General features: G+C 37.9%; 1 protein-coding gene across 4 annotated transcripts in view; it reads left to right on the plus strand.

Moving 5' to 3' along the window:
• PROS1 (protein S) overlaps positions 1-22,851 on the plus strand; it is a 38,699-nt gene that overhangs the window by 9,316 nt on the left and 6,532 nt on the right. For 3 of the 4 annotated variants that reach the window (XM_054056165.1, XM_054056161.1, XM_054056163.1), the window contains 11 exons: positions 2,365-2,487; positions 2,638-2,760; positions 4,635-4,760; positions 12,103-12,224; positions 14,027-14,145; positions 15,682-15,871; positions 16,851-17,018; positions 17,738-17,906; positions 19,418-19,566; positions 20,343-20,556; positions 21,778-21,861. In XM_054056165.1, coding sequence (XP_053912140.1) covers positions 2,365-2,487; positions 2,638-2,760; positions 4,635-4,760; positions 12,103-12,224; positions 14,027-14,145; positions 15,682-15,871; positions 16,851-17,018; positions 17,738-17,906; positions 19,418-19,566; positions 20,343-20,556; positions 21,778-21,861 — 1,587 coding nt within the window. The remainder of the gene's footprint in view (positions 1-2,364; positions 2,488-2,637; positions 2,761-4,634; positions 4,761-12,102; positions 12,225-14,026; positions 14,146-15,681; positions 15,872-16,850; positions 17,019-17,737; positions 17,907-19,417; positions 19,567-20,342; positions 20,557-21,777; positions 21,862-22,851) is intronic. The other variant, XM_054056164.1, reaches the window with a different exon arrangement.

Consider the following 22,851-nt stretch of genomic DNA (forward strand, 5'->3'; position numbering starts at 1 on the left):
TGAAGCTAGAAAAAAAAAAGGAATAAAGATAACAATGCAAACAGAACTGAAAAATGATTGTTTTCATGTTTGTCCAAATTACTTATTTCAGACATAAATGAACACACATTTGAGGACTCATGTTTCCGATAAACAATTACAAACATTTGTGAATATATTGATTTTTTAATCGTCATCTAGGAAGGAAAATTTTCACAGAACTAGAAGACCCATTTTCATACTTATCAAATCCAAGCAGGTATCTAAGCTGGATCTTTAAGTCTCTAAACATCTGCATCCAATAAATCTGCATACTTAATTGCTTTTGAAAATAAGCACTTTAAAATCCATGCTTTTACATCCACCCAGCTGACCATGACACATGGTGATATGTGGATACCAGACCTCTGAGTAGCAGAGTAAATACAGGTACCACAACACATTTATTACCACCTACCCTTTCTATTGCAGGCTGAGTATATTTTCCAATATTTAGTTGTTGTCACAATTGTTTATGAAAATGCATTGCCGGGTAGTAGGTTAGAAGGCACCCTGAATAGGGGAAACAGCAACATCAAGCCTGCTTTCAGAACAAATAGATGCTACATTACTGTTCTTGCAGTGGCATCTTAATTATTCATCTGTGAACATAACCTCTGCTTCCATCTAGTGCTATCAATCTTTGTCTTTTTCATTTATTGTTTTTCTCAATTTTTTTGTAGTTCTTGCCCTTTGTATCCTTAATTCAACTCATTCCACGTATTTGTGTTTCACACTGCCAGCCCAATCCATCTTCTCTCAGTTCAGTCTCTCACAAGTTATCACTGCTTTTTGCTCAGAAACATTTACAGCCAATTTCATTCCCCAGTTGCACGCTCTGAGGGTAACTCCACATGTATCACTTATGAAATACTTTACTTATACCAAGTTTATACCGTACTTGCTCCTGGACCTACAAAAGCAGTAAATAATCAAAAAAAAAAAAAAAAAGAAAACTAGGGAGTTCTATAACTTGCATTTAGAAATTGCTATGAAGGATCTATACACAACCCTTATTCATTTCTTCTGCGCAATTTCTTCAGTCACTCTTCATGTGCAACTGGAGTCCTTTGATTTGTGGTATAAATATTACTTGCTGCGCGTCACCTATTCTAGAGGTGTTCTATGGTTTTTGGAACTTGGCTGGCCTTTGAACTTTTGATTTACTTGCAGCAGAATTTAATTAGAAGTAGATATAATTGACAGATATACAAACACAAATTTTGTTAAGCTTAGTCCCAGAAAGTTAAACTTTAAATGGGGCTCAGTTCTTTTGAATGAAGTAAGAAACACTTAAGAAGTCCAATGACGTCTTAGGTACAGAATTGTAGCGAATTTCAGTACTCAGGAACATTGACTTTCATTCCAGTTGTTTGAATCTGAACGTTACAAAATCCTTTCTTCTTTTCATTCTGCTGTCTGTTCTTTTAGAACACTTTTTTTTTTAAAAAAAGCATGACTCAGAATGACCTTCCAGAGCTTTACAAGACTATGTCTTCAGTAGAAACAATGTTTTTATAGTGTTTGGAGATGTGCAGAAAAGTAATCTGTAAAGCTACCAGCATATTCATAGGACACAAATAGAATGATGCTTTATATGTTACACTGATGTAAAATTATGAAAATGGTGGGAAAAGTTAAAAGAATTGTATGTATTTTAGTTAGAGCAAAAAAGGCAGTGAATTCTGTATTCTCTGCCCCAGTCTATGTATTTTGAGCCTTGCTTTCTGAGGTCTTGCCAGTCTTCAGTCGGTCTTTATGATCCAGATTTTTTTGTCGTTGAGTTTAATGTTTGTAAAAGGTAACAGTATTAGACACTGATGCATCCAACCTGCCTACAGGTCCTGGACAACCAAGGCAGTTGGAGGTGTTAGTTTCTCTGTAAATGTGACTGTCTTTGAACAGAGAAGCTTATCTCTGTAGTCTTGAATTCTTGATATTCTTGAAACTTTAGCATTTCTAGTGAAATTTGTGGTAGTTTGATGGGGCAGAGCACTGTTCTTTAAAAAGTAAAATATGCCCTTAAAATGTAATGAAAATAGCATCAAGTCAATGTTTAGTCACATCTTGCAGGGAATAACATGGTTTAGCTGGTAATTTGTTTTGTAATTGTTTTCTTTCTGAACAAGAAAAAGTACTGAGTCGCTTTGGGTTTTTTTCAGTCACTTACATATTCTTGATGACAGAATTAGCAGCAAGATGGTTGTAGAGTACTTAATGTTATTCAACAAAGCCCTTTCCTATTTCGTGAAAGGAACCTGTGGGAAGAGAAGAAGAAAAGCTAAACAGGCCCTTGAGGAGAAATAACCCCAAGTAACAAATATTTCCAATGTTTCCATCCCGCAGAAATTTCAAACCAGTGTAGCCCTCTGCCGTGCCATAGAGATGGATATAAGGATTGCATAGATGGACAAGCCAAATATACGTGTGTCTGTAAATCAGGATGGCAAGGAGAGAAATGTGAAGAAGGTATAGTCTCTAATCTCATTATGATGTTAGTTCTCAGGAACACAATTATAATTCTACTATTATTGAATAGTATCAGATCTTTTAGTATACCTATACAGTTGGTCAATTAATGCTTTCTCCTGAGCAGAGATTTTGTTGTTTTCCTTCTAGATATAAATGAATGTGAAGACTTAAATGGAGGTTGTAGCCAACGCTGTTCTAATTTTCCTGGAAGCTACCGTTGTTTATGCGAAGATGGCTACTTCATGCATTCAAATAAACGGGATTGTGGAGGTAGGAAGTGAGACTTAAGGAGAAAATCATTGCATGACATACATTGCCTGTTGACTAAAGAGGGGAAAGAACTTAGTCCAGTAGTTCCGTAAATACTGTAAGTCAGCAGAAGCTTGTGTTTCCTCTGAAAGATACAGTCCTGCTTCAACCTGGCTGCTTCTTCCACCTGCATCCTTACATTAATGGGCAACTGTATAGTGAACCAGATCAAGGAACTGAGATAGGTTGAAACCAACCTAAAAAAAAAGCAGCAGAAAAAATAAAAGCTATAGATTAAATTCTCCTTCTTTACTAGAGCTCCGTAAAACTTGTTTTGGTCACTAACCAGTTTCACATATCCTTTAAGCATGCTGAAACAAGAATGTGGAGTAATGCGACCAGCTAACATTGTTACCACAGAAATCCTGTCTGGTAAACACTGGTTTAGGCTGAATCACTCCTAATTAGTGATGTGCTCTTTTTAGAGTTTGAAGTTCATTGGAGAAGAAACTATTAATGAATCTGAAAATGCTCTTAATGGGGAGAAGGATTTGTCTTTTATTCACTCAACGTATTTTTTTTCTGTACATACTTCCATCTGTTATTGTTGGCCATGACCTATGTGCTTCATTCCATTCCAGATATAGACTATGTAGTGACATAATTAGCAATTCTTACTGCATAGTTAGAAAAAAAAATAACCTCATTCCACTTTAATGTCATATTTCATTGCTGAACAATGCCCACAGTTTTGGATAATGTCAAATAATTTAAGAGACTAGATTTGAGGGCTGTCTCCTGCTGTCACTTCCTTTAGTCTGTCTGTATTTTTTTATTAATAATTTCCAAAGAAATTCCAGGAGAACAGAAGATTGCTGTTTCATCAAAAAGGTCAGGCAGATAAACTGGTTAGAATTTCTGTAATCCTTGGAGGGATACTGGAAAAGTCAGTTAAAAAAAAAAAAAGAAAGATAAAAACACGCTTATATACCCTAGCACCTAGAACACTACTACGATCATTTGATAAGTCAGATTTAAGTGTTTCATTACATCCGACTACAAAATTATACACCTAGGAGTTTGTAGTACATGCAGTAACTGTGGAAAAGTAGGCTGAGTTCAGTATGGATTTGACTTAAAAAATGTTTTGGGAGTCATAGCAAGCTGGTGGCAGAATCTGTTATCCCTGTGCAACACCTTTTCCACCGCTCCTACAAAACCATAGAGAAAACTAGAATGATCCCTGCACATACAAATGGAAATTGAAGCACTACCAGGGGTCTGATATATTTCTGCCTACAACACATTTAATAAGATTGATACTGTATGCTGCATCCAGTTGTCACATCTGCATTTTGAAAATGACATTGAAAAATTATTAACAATACAGAAGAAAGACACTAAAATGGTTTGAAGGATGGAGGAACAGTGAGGGACTTGAACACCTGTCAGCATAGCCAATTAGAAGACAATTGTGACATGAATTAATTGCAGCACGTAGGAAACTCCAATAGGATTATTCCGTGTCTTTCTGGATGTCTTTTTCTAAGACAGGATTTTATTATGCAGTCTGGTTTAGCTTATAGGAAATCTGCAGACTGTTTCTCTCTTTTCATTCCTAGTCACATATCCCTTTTCCTATTGTTCACAGAACACGTGAAAGAATGAGAAAGGAAGGCAGGCAGAGAACTCATTTTTCACTGAGGGCGTGCAGAAGTGCCTGTCAGAGACGTCCGGAAATCTTTATGGCTTTAGCTGTAGTCTGATTTGAAAGCATGGTAAATGTAGCAAGAAAGAGCCAGTTTGCCCGCCTCACTCAGATTGCACAGCTTTGGACTAGTTTAGGAAAAAAAAATGAGAGTGATTTCTTTTTAATAACATCTTTATATTTCTAGATATAAATGAATGTGTGTTACATCCAAACATCTGTGGGACAGCCATCTGTAAGAACACCCTGGGGAGATACGACTGTGAGTGTGCAGAAGGCTACACATATAATAGAACTTCCAAGAGCTGTGAAGGTAGGTCTTTCCCTGTTGCACCCGTACTTTCCCTTTCTTTTATCTTCCCGCATTTTTCCTCTTTATCATCCTTCCAGGATCTGATCCAGAATGTCATCTAGTGGTGTATTTATTAATCTTCATATCGTTTAGTACAATGCAACTCAACTGTTAGCGTTTTAAGGGGTTCAGTCAGGCTTATTACACATAGTTGTTTAGCCTAAAGAAGAGGAGGCTGAGGGGAGACCTTATCACTGTCTAGAGATTACTGAAAGGAGGTTGTAGAGAGGTGGATGTTGGTCTCTTCGTCCAGGTGACAGGATGAGAAGGAATGGCTCAAGCTGTGCATGGGGAGGTTCGTGGACATTAGGAGAAACTCCTTCACTGAAAGGGTCATCAGGCACTGGAACAGGCTGCTCAGTGAGGTGATTGTGTCACCATCCCTGGAGGTGTTTAAAAGACAGGTAGATAAAGTGCTTAGGGATATGATATAGTAGTGGACAGTTGGACTTGATGATCTCAAAGGTCTTTTCCAACCTAGGGATTCTGTGTCAAGTATCTGTTCATAACTGGAGTGTCTTGTACGTTGTTTTTAAGCATTATTACAGTTATAAGGACAGAATATTTGATGTCCATCAGTTTAATATATATGCCTAACTCAAGACAAGTTATGGAAAAAACAACTGAAAGTACATAATGTAACAGTTCCAAACTGGGCAAGACAGTTGGAATAAAGAGACAATTGTCAGAAATTAAAACTCTGCCTAATCAAGTTGTCTCAAAAACTTAAAAAGGTTGTATTTATCTATCTGATAGTCTGTTTAGGGGCTTATTTAGCCCTCATGGTCAGGGGCTCAGTGGCCATCCTTTTTATGTCCTTAGATCTCGGGTATTGGAAAGAGCTTTTCACTGGGGTCAGTGAATTCCGTTTAGAATAACATTCAAGTGTCTATTCCCTCCTCAAGGTATCTAGTTTGCTAGAAATTAACAGCATTGGAGTGAACCGATTTCCATTCTAGGCTGGAAATGACAGCATGACCCCACATTTAAAATAAAAAAAGTTCCTAAATATCCAGAAAAGCAGTTATGAAAAAAATATGCTGCACCAGAAGAACCTTGCCTCAGGAGTAATCTTGTCTGAAATGAAAATCTGGAAGAAATAACTTCAAGACAAAGTTCTGTAACAATTATAGCAAAGTTGAAAAGTTCTGATTGCTAGTGGTAAAGCAGCAAGATGCCATTCATACAGACTATCATAAAATAACTTTTTCAAGTATTGAAAGTATTTCAATAATTGTTGTAGCATGTATTTTCTCTCTATTTGTTAAAGTTTCTGTTTAATACACACATTAGAAATCATATTTCCATTTTAGAAGCGATAGTAAGCTCTTCAAATTTTACTATGAAGGGAAATTTTCTACGTTGCCAGTTTAAGAAAAATACATCAGTGGCTGATTTTTATTATATGCGCCTTCGTGTTATTGCTCAAAAGGACACAAAAGTATTGTGATTCTTGCTATGAATCTTTTGCTCCATGGCTTTTAATGCAGCTTTCTTGTGACAAAGTTTTGTGCAGTGGTAATGATTGCATATTCAGATGTCTTTTTTTTTTGTTCAGTTACTATGGCATTGAAGTGTTACTGACAATTTTGTGTCCCTCTGTGAACTGAAATGAGAAAACCTTCACAGTAATTAATCTAATTCTCACTCCTCTTAGTACTTTCTGCAGATGATGGGTTGCACCAAATTGAATTTAAGTTTTTTTTTTTCTTCCAAAACGTGGCTTCTAGAAGGTTGCAAGATGAGGACATTAAAACAAGTGAACTTTTACCTCCTAGAAGGAGGATTATGCTGCTAAGCTTTCAGACCTTGTTGTAACCATGCTTAATGAGTCACCAAATCCTGTCTAAGTACAGGGTTGTGCAGACTGATAGGAATGTAGCCTTACAGAAATACTAAATGACATTGGATTTACATTATCATATTGTATGTAGATGGTCAAATTCAATTATGCTTATTAAAAAAATGGCGTTTACATACATTTATGCACAGCTGTCTCTATGATGGCAGATACAACTAGAGTGCAATAGAATAGGGTTTGGTTTTTTTTCCTCGCTCATTCCTAGGACAATGTTTCCGTTAGCTTTTCATCCCCACCTTTTGGGAGACACTATCACTGGAGATACCTGTACAGTCCACTCTTTATTTCATAGAAGACATATAATTTTAAAAACAGAATTTTATTATCTTCTAACCACTGTTGCAATTTCAAACACTTTGCCAAAAAAAGACTGTATGAATAAGTAAGTATGCTTCTTGTGCTAGAGGGGTCCGTCTTGCATTCAGTATGAAAGAGACAAACCAAACTGAACCCATATTTTAAAGAATGAGCTAAGTTTTGGCACGTCATTTCCCATTTTCTTCTTCCTTCTCTGAAGGAGGAACTTCTCTTAAAGAAGAATCAGTTAGTCAGCCAGCACAGAATATGTCTGTATGTCAAGTATTAGTCCCTCCCTAGCACATAGTCTGAACATTTGAGACATAAAATCAAGGTTTCTTCTTTCCACATGAATTGTTTAAACTCAAACAAACTCCTGTCTACCCACATCCATGCTCTGGGGAAATCACCGTATTTCCCTAGCATTATGTAGAGTAGCTCCCTTGTAGGACATGGTATGCAGCTCCTTTGTGGCTGATTTTATCATGTCTTCGCAAATTATCCAAAGCAAGCTATTTTAGCCTTCCACTGAAAAGAGCTGTATGAACCCTGGGTGGGGCTCAGATTCACAAACCCATGAACATCTTCTGCTGTTTTATGATGTGGGACTGACAGATCTGTGGGAAGCCTTTGAAATAGCACCAACAAACATGCAAAGATGCTGACTACAACCTAGAAGAAAAGAAAGCAGTATTATAGCATAAATGATTAAACTAAACAAAAAAAAAAAAAATGGTCCTCTCCAGATTGTGCATGTCTGCATCTCTGTAGCAGGACAATTAGCTCCACATAAGGCAGTCCTGCCATTTGGACTGATCAGTCATTCCAGAACATCTGCTGAAGAAGGACACTTCATACCTATCCAAGAAACTTGCCTATCCCTCTGCTGGTGTAGTACACTGTGGAGACCTAACCTTTAAGCAGTAGGTTCATTTTAGGTAATGGAAATTTATATCTCCACGACAGTGGTGCAAGTCTCTGAGTAATTGATTTAATGATAGAAATTAATCTGTCAAAGTGTATTATAAGCTTTCATAAGTCTCTGTTTGTCTGCAGACCATAGGCCTGAGAAACATGCTCAAAATTAACTGCCACTTTCAGAAAATACAGGACTCTGAATTACTCTAGTACTACTGGTTAACCAGTGCTTGTAGTTTTACTTTTGTAGTGCTAGGTGTTCAAATATTAGAAGGGGTACAGGATCTTTCACAAAGAATAATGCCTCCTAAAGTGTCTACAGAGTCATACTCCTCTGGGAAGGTCATGGGAAGAGAGGTGCTTCTTGGAGTCTCTCTGCTCCATGTTGTAGTCAAGTATTAAATAGACATCAGATTGCCAGTCACCAGAAACTTTTAGGAAGCAACTTCTGCAGTAGAATCCCTTTCACAAAGCTGAGCTTGCAATTTACTGGGTTAGGCAACCCCGATCAAGACCATGAACAGCTTAATGATTTCTAAATGAAAAAGAGTACGCATGCCAAACAAGACAATTAGAGGCGATCTGTTGTAGCTGGAGGAAATGGAGGGGTCAGTCAGTTGCACGTGTGTGTCAGCAAAATATTTCCTAACAATTGACCAAATCCTTCCACATGACTAATGTATGAGCATCTCCAAAGCATATGGAAAGAAGTTTGAATAAGACTAAAAAAATATACATTTAGATGTTGCAACCCACCCATGTATGTCACTGCCCTAACCAGTAAGTACTACAGGTGACAGAGGCCAAATTAATGAAATGCGAATTAAACCATGAGTAGAGGATTGGTGATTTACTGTTGCAAGAGTTTGCGCTTGTGTCCATACATGCAGAGTAACACTTTTTAATAGGAACTGCTTTCTCGAATGTAATCAAAATCTTTAACACTAGCAAACATTCATCTCTGAAGAGACTGTAAGTTCAGGTGCAGTCGCAATTTGATTTATGTGCTCATTATCTAAAACTAATTCAAGTTACGAGGACGCAACACAGAAAACATTTTCAAAATGTCAGATCAACTTTTTGAAGAAACATCTAGTACTATATACCTCAGTTGGGGCAATCCCAAGCACAGTTACGGGCTAGGTGGAGAATGGATTGAGATGAGACCTGAAGGAAAGGACTTGGGTGGGTAACTGTGGATGAGAAGCTCATCATGAGCTGGCAACATGTGCTTTCAGCCCAGAAAGCCAACTGTACACTGGGCTGCATCAGAAGAATTGTAACCAGCCGGTTGAGGGAGGTGATTCTGCCCGTCGGCTCTCGTGAGATCTCACCTGGAGTACTGTGTCCAGTTCTGGATTACTCAGCACAAGAAAGAACATGGATCTGTTAGAGTTCAGAGCAGAGCCACAAAGATGATCAGAGGGCTGGAGCACCTCCATGTGGCTAGGCTGAGAGAGTTGGGATTGTTCAGCCTAGAGAAGAGAAGGCGCTGGGGAGACCTTATAGCAGCCTTCAAGTACTTAATGGAGACCTACAAGAAAGCTGGGGAGTGGCTCTTTATCAGGGAGTGCAGGGATAGGACGAGGGGAAATGGTTTTAAGCTGAAAGAGGGGACATTTAGATTAGGTATTGGGAAGAAATTTTTTACTGTGAGTGTGGTGAGGCACTGGAACAGGGTGTCCAGAGAAGTTATAGATGCCCCACCCCTGGAAGTGTTCAGGACCAGATTGAATGAGACTGTGAGCAACCTGTTCTAGTGGAGGGTGTCCCTGCCCATGACAGGTGGATTGGAACTAAGTGATCTTTAAGGTCCCTTCCAGCACAAACTATTCTATGATTTACAGATTAATGATTCCTTTCACTTATGTAAGTGCTGTTTTGGATGGACGATGCACTTGAAGGAGTAGGGAAAGGAAGAATTTCCTGTGTAACCTTTTCTGCAGCTATGTACCTAACACCAGTTACAAACTTGAACAAACCAAAAACACAGTCATCCACTCTCCAGTTATATTTTAGGAACTGTCTTCCAATATGAATCAAACCTTTCCCTAGAGCAGGAAAACGTGCTGGTGACACTGCTGGTCATAGGCTTAAGGTCTTCCACATATCTTTATAAGCCAGTGTGTCCTCAGAGAACTATCCCTGGGGCAGGCACTGGAACCATGTACAGAGCAGTTGGGTTGAGCTCACTTTTTGTAGAAATACCATGATGTTAACACAGAGAACTCCCATGTTGTTTCTTTTCCCATCCCTCACTGTCTTGCAGGAGAGAGAACTCTTGTAGTGAAATGGAAGCAAGGAGGTAGTAGAGCTGGCTGTAGAGAGCTAATGACATGTTGAATTCTTCACAGCTTGACTATACTACACATTTCTGTATTGCATCCTATGTCTTTCAGTAGAATGCCCAAGACACTTGATAGGCATCTAGCATGCAGTGCAATCATTCTTAAACTTGCTAAGTTAGCTCAAAATGGCATTGAAATTCTTTCCAAAAAGAGGAGGACAAAACCCTCATTGTTATATTCCATCAGCCTGCTACACAGCCCTGTATGTTTCTCAGCTTGACAAAGCGAAGGTAAGCGATCATTCTGGAACTAATAGAAGTGACTCGGAAAAGTCCTCAGTAGTTCATGCAAAGAGTGAACATGAAAGTTAGTATCAAATAGACCAACCTATATTAAGAGCCATCATGCTTCTGAAGATCAGAGTGTAGAATGGGAGATGAGCAGAAGAAGGTAGAAATGATGCAAAAACAAGCAGAAGACTGTATTTGATGCTATAGCTTTCACAGGCAGTTGCCATGTTGGCAGGAAAACTGGCACAGCATGTGGCTGAATCTTGAGCAAAGCTTTGTTTCTGGCTGTATTAGCTACAGTACAAAATAGTACCGCTTTTTCTCGATAAGATCATGTGCGAGGGAGTCTTAAGTCTGAGCGCAGATCCCTGACACTGATGACTTGCAGCAAAGGTGACTATAAGACGACAATTCAGTTATAGGGAACTCTTCAGCCAAACACAAGACCAGTATCCTCAACTTATTGATGAATCATTGGCAATTTAAATAACATAGAAACTTCTAGCACTTGGCAGTAAAGCAACTTGCCTATCATTAATTGCAGCAGAGGTAGAAATCAGAATAGCATGCACAAACTTTTAAACATTGTTTGCTGTTTTGGAAGGAGATTATACATGCTCACTACAAAGTAGCAGCGTCTGCAATAAGGTCTTTTGGTTTTGTTTGGTTTTCTTTCTTTCTTCTTTTCTTCTTTTTTCTTTTTTTTCTTTTTTTCTTTTTTTGAATGTTTGTTTCTCTCTGTTATCCCAAGCAACAGAAAAAAAGTTTAATCTTAAAGGAGCCTAGCATAGTATAAAACAGTTTTTTTTTTTAAATGCACACATTAGTACAACTTTGTTTATTCTCAGTAGAAAGGCAATTTGTTTCAAACAGGTATTTCAGTTTTTTTAATCTGACGCCCCAAATCACCCTTACTCACCTCTTATCCAGAAGAAATCCTTTTTTCCGGGAGAAATTGTCTTTGTTTCTATATTAGAAGAATACCAGTAACATTGGCCTTTTGCAGAGCCTTTAATTTCTAAATTGATGTGTACAGCCTACTAAATAGAAAATGAAGTTCCTTTCGTTGGTTTGGCTTATTCGCAGCTGAAATCAGATTGGTCTCCAGAAGCAGATGCTGTCGTAAACTTAGTTATAGATGAGATTATTGCATGTTATTTTAAAAGACATTTTGTCCTGAGATTATTTTGGTTTTGTGTGAATGAAGCACGTCCTTTTCTCACAGTTGCCATATACTCTTAATACTCTAACTTGTCATGACACCTGTAAGGAGAGGAAGAGATCTGACCAAAAATGCCATTTCTACCATAAATGCTAGTGATGTAGCAAGGTCTCTTTCACAAATTCAGTCACCTTACAGCTAAGATTCTTACTACCTCACCTCATCAGACCAAATTTTCTCTAACTCTGCACAGAAGGCTTCTATCAGATTTCTAGGTTTTATACACCCAGCAGGTAATTCTAGATTGTAAATTTTACGTAGGAGGCATCCATTAGCATTATTTTAGCTTAGCAGCAGTCACCTGTTGAATTCATGTTATGGCAGACAACCCATCTTGTTCATTATTCTGTTAATTTATTGTGTTAGTTTTCAGTCTGTGTCATGAATAATCTGAATAAATCTTTCTGTATGCTTCCATTTCTCCTAGATATTGATGAATGTGCTGAAAACGTTTGTGCTCAACTCTGTGTAAATTCTCCAGGAAGTTATAGCTGCTATTGTGATGGCAAGAAAGGGTTCAAGCTCTCTAAGGACATGAAAAATTGTGAGGTAAAACTGCAGTATTTAAAATTCCATGTGGAAAATCACGTAATTGGATATTTCTTGATGACAGGATAAGTTAGATTAAGGAAAATAGGAAGCTATTTGAGAATGGATTCTAAAATTGCTGAGAAAGTGCTGGGGACTCTGAGCTGTGGTTTGGCTCACAAAGGAGACCAGGTAGGGATTTAGATGTCATTCAGCTCATGCATGCTCGTTTACAGGAATCTTTATTCCCTGCTGCTTCCAAAATAAGCCCCAGCTTTCTCCAGTCAAACAGATAATTCCCATTCAGCATACTCAGAGCCAGAATACTCCATTTTTCCGTATATTCCTGTTTCCCTAGTGCAAAAATTTTCTCTCACTCTTTCAGAATTACTCTATACTTTGCCTATTTCAGTTGAAAAAACTCAATTGTTTTCCGCAGTTCTCATCTACCATAGCTTAAGAAAAAGCATTTAGTGATACTTGCCAACTGAACGACATCTTGCATCCAGAATCAGATGTTCTTGATCAGTTTGAAATTTACTCTTTTCAGTAGTGCAACTCTGGAGAATGCCAGTTCAAGTATTTTCTTGTGAGTCGTTCTCTGTGTACTCTGAAAGATTCTGACATGCTGAGACTTGTTATGCAAGATGAACTCAGATAACTGCCAACACCTCTAACACAGCATAAAAAAAATTGTGCTTAAACTATGCAAACAAGGTCTGATGCAAGTTCTAGCATGTATGTATTAGATCTTGTTTGTATTTTCTGAAATTTAATATCTGAACAATGCTTGCAGTCGTAGTTCATTTTGCTTATCTATGACATAGGAAGAGCATCTTCTGGCCTCATTACACGTTATTTTCAATACCGTTGTTCAGAAGTTAGTTTCAGGCCTTTTAATTAAAAAAAATAATTTAATCAGCTGAAAAATATGTGCAGACTAGTGACACTAGCAAACACAAAATGAAGTAGCCAAAAAATTCTGGATGAACACCTGTACATTCAATGAAATTGCTACAGTGTGAATATAGAAGTCAGAGTTTATGAACTGCATTGTAAACTTTTACTGAAGTACAGCCTGTCTTGAGAAAAGCCCTTCATACCTATTCGTGTTTGTTCTTTGTCTGTAAGGCTATTATATTGGCATGACACAGAAGATATTCAAGGAGTGTTTTGAGGGATAACTTTAAATCAAAGAGACTTTTAGGATCCTACTAGTCAATGAGACAGGTGCTCTAAACCACATTCTGGAAGTGTTTTCTCACCTCTGTCCACGTGTAGAACCTACTTCCCTGTATCTAAAGGAAATCCGAGTGCTTTACTTTTAAAATAAAACTGTAGATATTACTTTATTTATAACATCAGAGTTTCAGAAGACAAAGAAGTCAATAGTGCCTTAGAATGGATACCTGACATTTGATTACTGAATGTTTTACTAGTTTAAGCTTGCACTACACATAAAATAGACATTATTTCTGAATATAAACATCTTTGTTTAAATCTTCAGGTTGATGAATAGCTGAAAGAATAAGTATCGTTTCTTTCCCTTCTGACTGCAACTGCACTTGGCTTACTGTGATAACACACATAGACTTCGGTTAGAGCATTAGGATTAATCCCAGTTTTACATACCATTGTAGGCCTTTCAGTTAGAACTTCTTTTACAATGTTCCTGAGAATGTAGTCTCAAGAGTTGCATATCCCCGGTAACAGTTTTCAGAAATATTATTTCAGAAAAAAAAGGACAGGCTAACAGCCAACAATAGGACTTGCTTCATGAACTATCACAATGCATTAACAGCTTTATTCTCTACGATTTTCAGTCTGTTACTGCGTGTACCCCACTGAACCTTGAAAAGAATTATGAACTGCTTTACCTGGCAGAGCAATTTGTAGGAATTCCTGTTCTGTACTTAAAGTTTAAATTGCCAAATGTCACAAGGTAAGAATTTGGTGATGATAAAAGTATGCATTGAAATGATGGACATTTGTTACCATTAATTTTCTGAGAGTTTAGAAAGAGTGCATTGCATTCATAAATTATGTCACTGTCTCCCCGCTGGTTAAGATATGGAGAATGAATTTACTCGAGCTCCTACATATACTAGTGCTTAGAGGAAGCTGGAGTAATTTGAAAGTGGACAGACAAAAATAATGTGTCTGGAGTCAGTTTACAGCATCTGTTATTTGTTGTATTGTGTGCTTCTTTGAGCCACCTCATCAGTACAGACAGCAAATAACACGGCAAAGCTAAAGGGTCAGCAAGTTTGTTCTAGATACCTCGCAAGCCAGTAGGAGGCAGTAGCACTCAGATACTTAGTATCTCAGCCACTAAACAGTGCACAGCTAGTTCAAGATATGCACCATTGGCATTTGGATGTGATCATATCTATGATCATGTCTACAGCATTGGAGTCTCCCAGCCATTACAGTCCTGGTTCCCAGTGCTGCTATAGTGAGAGGAGTATGGACTGGGAGAAAGAGTTTAAAGAGATCCAGACTTGAATGGGGAAAAAAAAGAGAGGATTGGGGGTATTAAGTTTAATAGGCAGTATGACCCCTTGTTTTGTGGTCAGCAGAGCAAAAAGATTGATGCTTCCTCATGACAGAAGCTTACTCTTCTTCTGCAAGAAAGAGGAGAGGCTGGAGAAGGTGGGAGGAAGTAATACAAATACAGCAAGGTGTTTAGAATTCTCAACATAAAATTCAGATATTATAGGAAAATAATTACTGTACACCTTCCAGTTGTATATAGGAATGGCTTTTGTTTGGATATTGCTGCTGCTTCACTTCTGCTCTGGGCAGAAGCTGTGGCTGCTATACATGTACTGCTGAGAAACAAAACCAGGCCGATGCTCTCCCCCAGCTACTTTTGTGCTTTCTTTTGCAGAGTGTTTCAAGGACACTGATAAAGCACAGTACCTTGTCTGGAGGGTCATCTGTATGATTTTCTTTACAGCTATCAGAACAATAGCTAATGGTAGTGACCCCTTTATTACTGTTGGATTTCTTCACTGTGGCAGCTGAAATTGCAATGTTCTTTGACTTACTGACCGAACAATTTGAGGGTAACAGCAGCAGCAGCTCTTGAGCTGCTGATCCTCAGAGCCTGAGAACCTTACAGAAGGACATAAATATTGAGGAATTTTTCCTCTGCCACTATTCGGAATTGACCAAGCATTAATGCTCTCCTGGAAGACCTTTCTAAGATGATAAATGTTTGAAGCTATCTTAATAGTCTCTGTGTAAATACAGAATGATTTTTCTGTGGGTCTGCATGAGAGACAATGACATCTAGTGGACATAGAACAAAATAGAGTGAAAGTGACCTGAGTTCTTAATTACAGCGCCCTTACTTGTTCCTTTTGTTGTCTTCAGCAAATCTACAAATTCTTTTTACCCTATTAATGGGTTATCCTAGGCCATCCAGTATTTCATATTCCTGTCTTCTTATTAAGATTTCTTCTTCACAACTCAGATTTACAGCAGAATTTGATTTCCGGACATACGATGCAGAGGGAGTTATACTATATGCAGAATCCCTTGACAGTGCATCATGGATCTTGCTTGCTCTTCGTGATGGGAAGATTGAAATTCAATTCAAGAATGAACTTGGAACAAAGGTCACCAGTGGAGGCAAAGCCATTAACGATGGACTGTGGCATATAGTAAGCTGGATTTTCCTTTCCACTTTCCTTCCTTTAAACCACTGTGGGAACATTTTGCCTTGATAAGTAATATAGGGAGGAACTATTGAAAAGGCTTAAAATGGTTGATTTTTAAATCTGTGATTTGAGGGCATTAGGAATTGTAGAGGAATGCCTGGCATCTGGGAAATTGTGGCACCTGTTTACAATCAAGAATGAGGTAAGTACCACTACCTGGCAACCTAGGGATTATTCTTTGTAATCATGAAAAAGGTAGCAGCAGAATATTAAAAAGTGTGATTGCATGGTCAAGTGCGTAGTTATTAGATACTTTGTTTAGAGAGCAAGTTTTACATTTACTAGATCAGAAGTCCATCTTGTTCTTCAAGCTTGCATACCTAAGATGAAAGGCTTTGCTGACTTACACTGTCTATAAACAATACCAAATCATTAACATCAGTTAGATTTTGTTTAGTTTTAAAGGGGGTGAGAGAAAGTAGGATTCTCTATAGACCTCCTGTTTCAGTTCAGTACAAGTTCCTTGAGATTAAAAATCTGCTTTGATGCCTGATAACAGCAGGAGCAAGCGTTGAACCTATTTGGTCTCCTTCCTATTTGAAGATTCAATCCTCTGTAGCAGGGTGCAATGACATGTAGAGCTGTATGACAAATGTGCATTGGATATAGAGTCACTATAGAAATCAGCTTTTTGCAGATTCTGTAGCACACAAGGCAAACTAATCAGCTGCATGGGTTTTCCCAGAGACAGGATGGGGTGGAAGGGAAGATCATCCTCCCATGGGTGCCCCTGGATATGGATGGTTGTCATGCATGATTCAAGTTTAAATGTGCTGTAAGTGCTGACTGCATTAAAACTATTTTACACGTTGATGTTTGGAGAAACATTAGTAATGATTCATATAGGTATATGTAATTAGTTATTTAACATATTCTACATGTTTATGTGTGTGTACATGTAAATATTTATATTTCATTCTAGATATCTGTTGAAGAACTAGAACACAGCATCAGTGTAAAAATAGCTAAAGAAGCTGTGATGAGTATTAACAGCCCAGGAACTCTCTTTAAACAATCACAGGGTTTCTTGGAAACTAAGGTATATATTGCAGGATTACCCCGCAAAGTGGGCAACACTCTTGTTAAACAGGTAACTACAATAGTAAGAGCGATGTTGATTAATACTGTTTTGTTTTTCGTTTGTGTTGTTTATTTTCACTGAGGAAAGAAGGGTGGCATGGAATCCATCTAGATAATGAAAATCAGTTTATTAAACCACTTTTTTTGAAAATAAACATGGAAGAAGTTTTGTAATCTGTCTTAAGTTAGGTTTCAGTTTTAAAAACACAGCACTTACAGTCTAATCTTTCAGGGGTTTGTTGTCCGTTTCCTAATATAGCTTTAAGATTCCTTGAATTGCCACCACTTCTGCTGCGAGAGCATTTCAGAGTGATTAATATTTCTGGTGCTGGTTTTTGCTAGGCTCTGAATAGGTATGGAATTCACTCTGCAGGAACACGATGAGCTTTCATTTTCAGTAGGTTTTAAGATAGCTCAGGCTAGACAAAGTCCATAATTCTTTTGGTTTTCCATCCTCAACAGCTCTATCTTATGCTGGAGATGGGCATAGACAAGTTGTTGTGATTGTCTGCTTCTGAGTCCGGGAGACCTCAAACTAATTGGCAGTCTAAATGGAGAGTCAAAACTTTACTGTATGGAAGAGGTTGCACCTTTTTTTTTAAGAAAAAAAGTCCATTTTTTTTCAGATGTGAATCAGAGAGCTAAGCTGATATATCAAGTAATGCCCTATTATTAACATTTTTAAAACAAATTTAAGTGCAAACACCTAGTGCTGTAATTGTTCTACAGATTAACCCTCGACTAGATGGGTGCATTCGTGCCTGGAACCTGATGAATCAGGGACATTCAGGTGTAAAAGAAGTTATACAAGAAAAGCAAAGTAAGCACTGTTTAGTAGCAGTGGAGAGAGGATCCTTCTACCCTGGCACTGGAATGGCAAAGTTTCAGATAAACTATAGTAAGTAGTTTTGTGTCTATTTCTGTATTTTATTTGATGTAGTGGCAATGGAACTGATGAATTGCTAAAAAAAGGAAAAAAAAACCACTGCATCCAGCAGTGATTTCCATGACTTCTGTTAGAAAATTTTTTGAATGAGAATTCTGATCTCATTGGTGTCATCAATTTGATTTCTGAAGTGCTTTAGGTTAGGAAGCATATTCTTTATTTGTAAAGGATGGACACTGTTGAACACGTTCACTTTCCAAAGATTCTGTCCCCTGCTCATTAAGGGAGAAAGCTATCATATGACTGACAGAAAGAGAAGATTGGGTATGGAAAAAAGGATCGCTAATAGTTTTGTGTATGCAGTTCTGCTTCTAAACAAACAGCCTATATAGAGTTTTTAGGTGCATCTCTTGTTCCTTTTTGAACCCACAACTTTCTTGCCTAACATCCTGCCCTAGTTACAAAATTTCCAATCCAGGATCACATTTTGCACACCTGAGTGCCCAAAATGAGGCATTTCTTGAGCATCGTCCCAAGTCCTGTCGTCATTACACTCTTCTCCATCCCAAATGCTATGCCACCCTTCAGCCCTTCTCTGATCCCCAATCCTTTTCATCCCAGGACTTTATATTCTTTTCGAGACCTTTTATTTACACTCCTTAGCCCATTTCAAAATACTTCTCCAGCTTTTCATATTCTGTGCTTTCAACCAACTTATATCAGAGTTTCCTATGCTACTCAAGTTTCCTCAACTTTCCTCCAGTTCATTCACTAACATCATGCTGCCATGGCTCCTCCTGACCTTTGTGTTTGGGACTGCTGCCATGACTTCACCCCTTCTCCTTTCTGTTCTCAGTCCCCAAATCCAAGAGGTTCCTCACACGTACTGCTGCCCTTCTGTGAGCTGTTATAGCCCACTCTCTCGCTATCCATTTGTCTTTGTGTAGGAGTATAACCTCACCTCATGTTTTAGGAACATGTGGTGAGGAAGAAACACTGGAAGAAAAGATACAAAAGATGGCAAATACCTCTTTATGTAGTAATTTTTAGATTACCTTCACTGTACATCATATGAAATGATATTTGCACCATTTGCATATCCACTTTACACACCTGCATATTCCAATTTTAATATTGGATTGGCTTTGTAATGTAAAAAGCTATGAAAACTGTCGATCTTTCACTCAGTGGCAGCAATTTATGAGTAAATTAGAGGACTTGGGTTTAATTTTGAACTGACCTCTAATAAATGTATCACCTGTACCACATTAGAATGGAGAGGGTAGCAAAAAAAAAAGAGTCCAGCAATCACAGAAGATTAGGCAGGATGCAGCATTACCAATTGGGGTTGGTGTTTTTTTAGATTTACCATTCTTTCTAGAAGTTTCAAAGTTTACTGGTTTTCCTTGTGATTAGTATAGTTTTTCCAAGGTGGAAGCCAGTTAAATACTAACTTCTAACAACATACTAACTTTTTTATTAGCAGTTGGATTTTTTAATTTCAATTATTCTTGTTAAAACAGATAATCTTGACAGTGCTGAAGACTGGCTAATAAATGTGACTATGACTATTCGCCCATCTGCGGACACTGGTGTTATGTTTGCCTTGGTTTCTAATGAAACAGTGCCTCTGGCTTTGTCTATAGTGGACTCTAACTCTGCTGACTCACAGGTGATCTTACAATTATCATAGCAGCTGATATATATATACCTCTTGTCACCCGTCTTGTTTCTGTCTCAATTTACTACTCAATTTGTGAAAAATCAAGCTAAAAAAAGCTACTCACTCACTTGCATTGGAGCTGGTAGGCTGAATTAATATTTTGAAAGGCACTTAAATCATATAGCAATGTGCAGAAAATATTTTACTATGAACAATTGCAACAGCAGTGACTAAGCACTCTTATGTCAGTTATTATCCATTAACTCATGTCTTCTTTCACCTTTTCTTCCAAATACACAAAGGGGAATATGACAGAAGTAGAATGATCATATAGTAGTAATGGCATCATATTAGTTTCAGTTTACAAACATCATTTTGTCTTTAAGTTTCCATTTACATCTGTTTAAATCAGGCATCCCGAGATGGAGCAGGATTATACACTATGGCTAATCCATGCTTTTGCCTGAAATAAGAAGCTGTAGTGAACACCCGGTTACCTTTGAAGCTGTAGCAGTCTTCCTTTTGCCTTTAAGAGAAACAGCATTTCACCTCAGAACCATAGCCAAAGATTTTTTACAGTGAGGGTTCTCAGTTATAAATTTAAGAGTATAAATGAATGGCATACATCAACTTCAGTAACTTTTCCAACCTAAGGTACAATTTTTTAAAATGTGGCTTTAATATTTCCTTTTCTTCTACTTCCAGTATAAAATGTATCAGAACTAAGTGTAATTGTGTGTTAAAGTTATGTGACACCATTTGTGACTTACCATTCTTTCATTTAGAAAATCATTGCAACTATTGGAAACATCACTGTTGCACAACTGGAATCAAAGAAGTTATGTACACCCAGAAAAGTGTTGGTTGGACTTGTAGTAACCAAACAGCAACTTGAACTGTCTGTTGATTCACACACGGACAGAAGCAATCCAGAGCAACTGTCTATCCTGCGTCAAGCAATGATGGGAAATGTTGTTACCTACTTGGGCGGCCTGCCAGGTGAATTATATTTCTTTTAATTAATTTGATTATTTCTCCAAGCCTGATTATATTCACTCTTACTCAAGCTAGGAAAAGCCTACAACTGTACAAAAAGAAACAGGTCCCAGTCCCCCGCCCCAGTGCTTCTTGTTTCATCCCATCTATTCAGCTGTTGAGGGAGACAGCTTTTCAACAGTAGCATTATTAGGCCCATTAAAAGGCATGAGTATCTAGAGGTTTGAATTTGGAAAATACCTTGATTTCTGAGCTGTGGAGGATTGGGCATTGCCTATTTTTGAAGTGCCACCAGCTGGGGCAATTTAGGAACTGAATCAAGCATATAACAAAACCGAGCATTTGTAAATAGATTGTCAGAAGTGCAGAAGGAGAAATCAGGAATGTGGTTCCAGCAGTTAAACTTTGGCCAATAGATGACTGGAAATCTTTATGTAACAGAAAATATGTTGAAACAGCATTTTTAAATTTTTTTTTTAAGCAGCTGCGAGTGCATCCACAATCTTAAGACATATACAGGCACTATTTTATACAGGAAGTTTATATGTGCTTATCTATGAAACAGTTTGACTTCAGGGTGAATCACAAAAACTAGTAGCATTACCACAGATGAAGATTTTTCAAAGCCTAAGATCCTCAAACTTGAAAATTGGTAGAGGAAAGACAGCATGGTTACAACATTGCTACCAACAGAGCTTTTCTGTATCCTCCAAATAAGTTATTTTATGGAGAATAAGTCACAGTTCCTAAGGAAATTCTAAGAGTTTGTCTAAAAGTCTCGAATTGGCATCCAGTTTACATGTAGGCTGCAGGCAGCATCATAGCACTGCTCCAGATATAGCTGGCCCTTACCTGCAGTGTGTTTCTTCCGTAGGAGACAAAGAGTAGGGGAGGGGAGGAACCGTGTATCCATTGGAGATGATCTCTTTAGGCATTTCTTCCAAGGGTAGTGTACACCAGGAAGGCTGAAATTATGGTTCCACCCTCTAGAATTGCTTGTGAGAATAGAAGCAACGTATTTAGGGCAGCACTGCAGGTACCATAGTCTCTGTCTGAAGTGACAGTTGCCTCAGTATCGAGGCCCGTGTGTTGGAACTTGTTCTCTACAAGTCTTCACACACTGATAATCAAGGATGTAACAAGAATTAAGCACCAAATATGAGAATTTCTCCTCTAATTTGGGGTTTTTTTTTTTGAATGGATATGTAATATCTTGGCAACCAGATAACCAGGTGAGTTCCATTCAGATTGAAAGTGTAGAATGGGAAGAATGCACTAATGGTACAGTACCATCATATACAGCAACAGGTAAGCATCAGTGTTTTTGTAATGCCTGCTTACTTTTAAAAGGAGGATGAAGTCAGTGTTTGCTCAGTAGAAGGGAATTAGTGGGTTAACTGAGCCTTAAGTAACTAAACTAAGATTCCACTAAATTTTTCAGATCTCATTATCTTTATCGTATTTAATGTGATGATTCTTTCTAGTATGTTGTCAGCCACAGAGTAGTTGGCACCTGAAGAGCTAACACCTTGGCTTCAGTCAAGCATCCCAAACAAATAAGCAGCATGTATTAGTTAATTGCTGCTCCTTAGAAGTGAGTGTAATCTCTCAAATATGAGAGGTATTTTCAACATGCAGATTAACAAAAAAACTCTGTACGTGTAAAGAGTTTCTACTTAGAGGTCTCAAAAAAGCAACAAAAACCCCAACATTATCTAAAGGAACCACTTCCACAACAGCCTGCTACTGAAGAGAGAAAAAGTAGTATAGGAAAACTAGTTTAGGTCCCCATGTACAGCCAGTTTGTTTTACACAGATTCATTTACTCACTCTACGTTGCACCTGAAAAGCCTCTGGGATTACAGAGCAGTATAAAAGGGTATGTAAGCATCCCTACGCTGAGCTACTGTACACAGAACTGTATGGTTAAAAGGCACCTAACAAAAATATGCATTTCATGAACACTAGAATCCCCAATTTTGATACAAGTTTCTTCAAACTAGTAACAGCGTTGGGTGTATACTTGTTAATTATTCAGCCCAAAGAACGGAGGCTAATTGAGACTTGCACAATTCTATGACAGCAGTGTTATCATTGAAGTAAAAAGAGCAGAAGGGCACGATTCTACAGGACTGTGAAGTACCTCAATTTACAGCAAAATAAAGTCACAGGGAAGCAATATTTCTTGTTCCCCAGACAGTCAAGTCATCTTCTAGAAGGGATAGCATGATTAACATCTGGAAAAAAAAAAAAAAAGGAAGTTATTTTCTTGAGATTTAATTTCTATCCTCATTCTAG

The sequence above is a fragment of the Cuculus canorus genome, chromosome 1, assembly GCF_017976375.1.
Source record: "Cuculus canorus isolate bCucCan1 chromosome 1, bCucCan1.pri, whole genome shotgun sequence".
NCBI classification, from domain to species: Eukaryota; Metazoa; Chordata; class Aves; order Cuculiformes; family Cuculidae; genus Cuculus; species Cuculus canorus.